The sequence below is a fragment of the Urocitellus parryii genome, chromosome 4 (assembly GCF_045843805.1).
Source record: "Urocitellus parryii isolate mUroPar1 chromosome 4, mUroPar1.hap1, whole genome shotgun sequence".
Classification (NCBI taxonomy): domain Eukaryota; kingdom Metazoa; phylum Chordata; class Mammalia; order Rodentia; family Sciuridae; genus Urocitellus; species Urocitellus parryii.
This window is the reverse complement of record NC_135534.1, coordinates 59,775,791-59,779,295: the sequence shown is the minus strand read 5'-3', so window position 1 is coordinate 59,779,295 and position 3,505 is coordinate 59,775,791. Positions and strand designations below refer to the sequence as shown.

General features: G+C 42.9%; 1 protein-coding gene across 1 annotated transcript; it reads right to left on the bottom strand.

Annotated features, from left to right (window-relative positions):
• Positions 1-1,071: 1,071 nt before the first annotated feature.
• On the bottom strand, positions 1,072-2,013 carry LOC113200822 (olfactory receptor 56A4). Its single transcript, XM_026414382.2, has one exon. It carries the CDS (start codon positions 2,011-2,013, stop codon positions 1,072-1,074), a length of 942 nt encoding a protein of 313 aa, XP_026270167.2.
• Positions 2,014-3,505: the final 1,492 nt, after the last annotated feature.

The window sequence follows — 3,505 nt, the reverse complement described above, 5'->3', positions numbered from 1 at the left end:
AATATGTGGCATGATTAAGAAGGAGATCACAAAATAGTGAAACGCACTTTTCTATGAAAAAGAAACCCTACAGCTCTCTTTTCCTAGATGCCTGGAAAACTGTGAGCAGCTTTACCAACCACAGCTCAGGATGGAGACTGAGTTACACACAGCAAGGGAGGGCATGGATATGGCAGCATATTTGTTCCAAGGATGGGCAAGTCGGGATGGGATAGGGATGGTGCCTGAAATTGGATAGGAAGATCTAAGTTCCTTATAGTCAGGTAAGATGAGATAAAATGAAGATTACACAAAAATAATGAAGAAAAAAATATAAATATAACACTGCAAACAATACTACTCCCAAAAATTATATTCTTGGGTTTCTTGAAAAAAGAAAATGAAAAAAAAATTTAGAAGAGAGAAGGAAGGAAGAAAGGAAAGAAAGAAGGAGGGAAATATGTTATACTGCACTCAGAGAGGTGGCTGGTACACACTGAACATCTTAACTGGGTCTAGTAGGATCAGAGGAATCCATGAATGGCACAGTTGTCAGAATGGCCAAAGAAGAACATTGGATATGCTCAGGACAAAGCACTCAACCACTCAACCCCAAGAACCTAAGTTCCAGGATTGACGTCTGTACTTCAGTCCAAAAATCCTTCCATGGCCCATAAGCCAGCAGGACTCTGCCAGGCTGAATCAGAGAAGGCAAAGGAATCTGTCTTTTACACATCAGAAGACAGGCATGTCTGTTGAGGAACATCTTTTAAAGCTTGCTTCTTTAGTGGTCAAACATTCCCATCTAATTCAGCTCCATACAGCTAAGATTTGGCAAGACCCTCAGTTGTGGATTAGATCAGAGAAAAATTCCAGGTCACCACAAAAATCTAGAAAAAGAGTGGTCTCCTTTGAAACAACAGTAAACAAAGATGTCCAATAACTGTTTGTAATTTTTTTTCATTGTTTTATAAGATATTGGGGAAAAGCAGAATCAGAACTCACTCCAGAATTGAAAATGTTACTTTTCTTTGCAACATAAAGGTAGTTCCTTATTTTCTTACTTTTTATTAACTACTTCAAAGAAGGCTCTTACAATCTTCTCAGCAGTTTCTGGATTCCCTGCTTGATTTCCTTGGTCCTTACACCATAAACAATGGGGTTCAGTGCTGGGGGAATGAGGTGGTGCAGGATGTTGAGAAGGATGGGGACATCAGGGGGAATTCTCTCCCTGGCCAGGTTAGTGATGACCAGAACTAGCAGCACTGTGCTGAAGAAGAGGATGAGGATGAAGTGGGACCCACATGTGCTCAGGGCCTTGGCCACAGCACCCTCAGCCTTGATCCTTAGCACAACTTTCAAGATAAAGGAGTAGGAGAGAACAATAAGGATGAGGTCAGAACCCAGCAGTGTCCAGCCTGCCACAAACTGGTAGAGTCGGTTGAAGATGATATCATCACAAGATAGTTTGGACACAGACAGGTTAGTGCAGATGCAGTTCTTGATGATGTTTCCTGCACAGTATCTTAGTCTAGCAGAAAGGATGGGAACTGGAAGAGAAAAGAGGGCATTTCTGGCTATAACAAAGACAGCAGCCCTGACCACAAACTGGCCAGTGATGATGGAAGGGTACCGCAGTGGATGGCAGATGGCCACATAGCGGTCATAGGCCATCACCATGAAAGTGCAGGACTCCATCGTCAGGAAACTGTTCATGATGAACATCTGGAGGAAGCAGGCAGAGAAGCTGATGGGTCTGAGGTCAAACCAGAAGATGGCCAGGACCTTGGGGATGACAGTGAGGCAGAGCACAATGTCCAGCAGGGAGAGGAGGCTGAGCAGGTAGTACATGGGCTCATGCAGGGAGGCCTCCAGCCAGATGACGATGAGGAGGGTGGTGTTGGCCCCCATGGCCAGGAGGAAGAGGAGGCTGAGGGGCATGGACAGCCAGTGCTGCCAACTCTGGTAGTTAGGGAAGCAGATGAGGAGGAATTCAGAGATCAGTGCAGTGGAGTAGTTGCTGGATGATGCCATAGAAAATATCCCAACCAAACTGGAAATACAAACTATCTTACAATGAAGGACTGAATTATATGATCACAGAAAGTATGTATCCTGGATGTGGTGTACTTCGGGTTTACACTGGAGCCCAGACCTGTCTCAATGAAATTTTAAAATAATCACCATCATCATCATCATTATCATCATCATCAACATCATCATCATCAACAACAACAACAACAACATCACATCGTTGACATTATTAACATCATCATTGTCATTAACAGCAACAATTATCTGAGCATGTGTCCTGTGCTGGGCACCCTGTTGAATGCTTTTACATTCATCATTTCATTTCGTTCTTTTAAAAAATACTAAAGAGTAATTAGTATTTTCCTAGACATTTTACCAATAACAAAAGGAAGATTAGAGAGAACAGAGTGGTTAGATTATACAGAGCCAGTAAGTAGAAATGCCAGGACTATGAGCCACAGAGTCCAAGAGTAATAATAATAATTAGTGGCCTGTTTACAGCCACTAATCTACTCCACCTGCATCCAAAAGCATATTTACCTAATGGAACCCTTTGTCCCTTTCTTCTTTAATTCCTCTCTTGCTTCCTTTCTTCTGTGTTTAGAAGACAAAGCTATATGGAGAGCTTCAGGAATAATAAGGGTATGGTTTAGCCAATTCCATGTAGACCCAAGGAATGCCCAGCCCTCTACTCCTCAGACCTGGACAGGACCTAAGTTGAGGATTCTTTAGTTTCATTCTTCAGGCAGCACTAGAGTATAGAGGCAGAGAAGCCCTTGACAGATGCCAAGAGCAATAATTTCTTCCCTCCCCAAAGAGGATTTCATTTTAAAGCCATGGGGTCTGCCATTCACTTACTCAATTATTTGTTGTTGTTTTTCTTTGTAAAGGCTCAAAAAGACTTTCTTTGTTTTGGTTCCTCTGGAGAGGACTATGATTATCTCACCCTAGTGACAGAGAATGGGGACACCAGGAAGAAGATGAAAACTTGTGGGTGCTTCTTCAAATGGAAGGCAGGGTCTTTGAAGAGCTTTTCAAAAGCAAAACATACCTTGAATCTTAGAAGACAGGAGAAATATTTTCTTATCCTGGGAAGAAAATTGAGAGAGGTCCAGAGGCTTTGGGAATGATAAGAATTTGGGTCTAACAGTACCCTTCCACATCTGGAGGTCTGAGTGGGCTGGCTACCTTCAGCTGGCCCATGTCAGTCTCTTGATTTATACTGCTCTTATCAGGCTATGAGCTAATCTGTCACAGGAATATTGTGCAAAGATGACCTGCTCTTAAGCTCCCTTGAGTTCTATACTATTAATCCTTTCTTCTCCTTCTCTGAGAAGCACAGCCTCAGACAGTTCACTATGAAAAAGGAAGGTGAGACAGAAGTACTCCTGGTCTCTGTGGAGGCTGCTCCTTACTCCACCATCTGGGTGACTCTTCAGAAGGACCCTTTGAATTGTCCTGTCTCCAAATTTCATCAAGCTCCTGCCTGCTC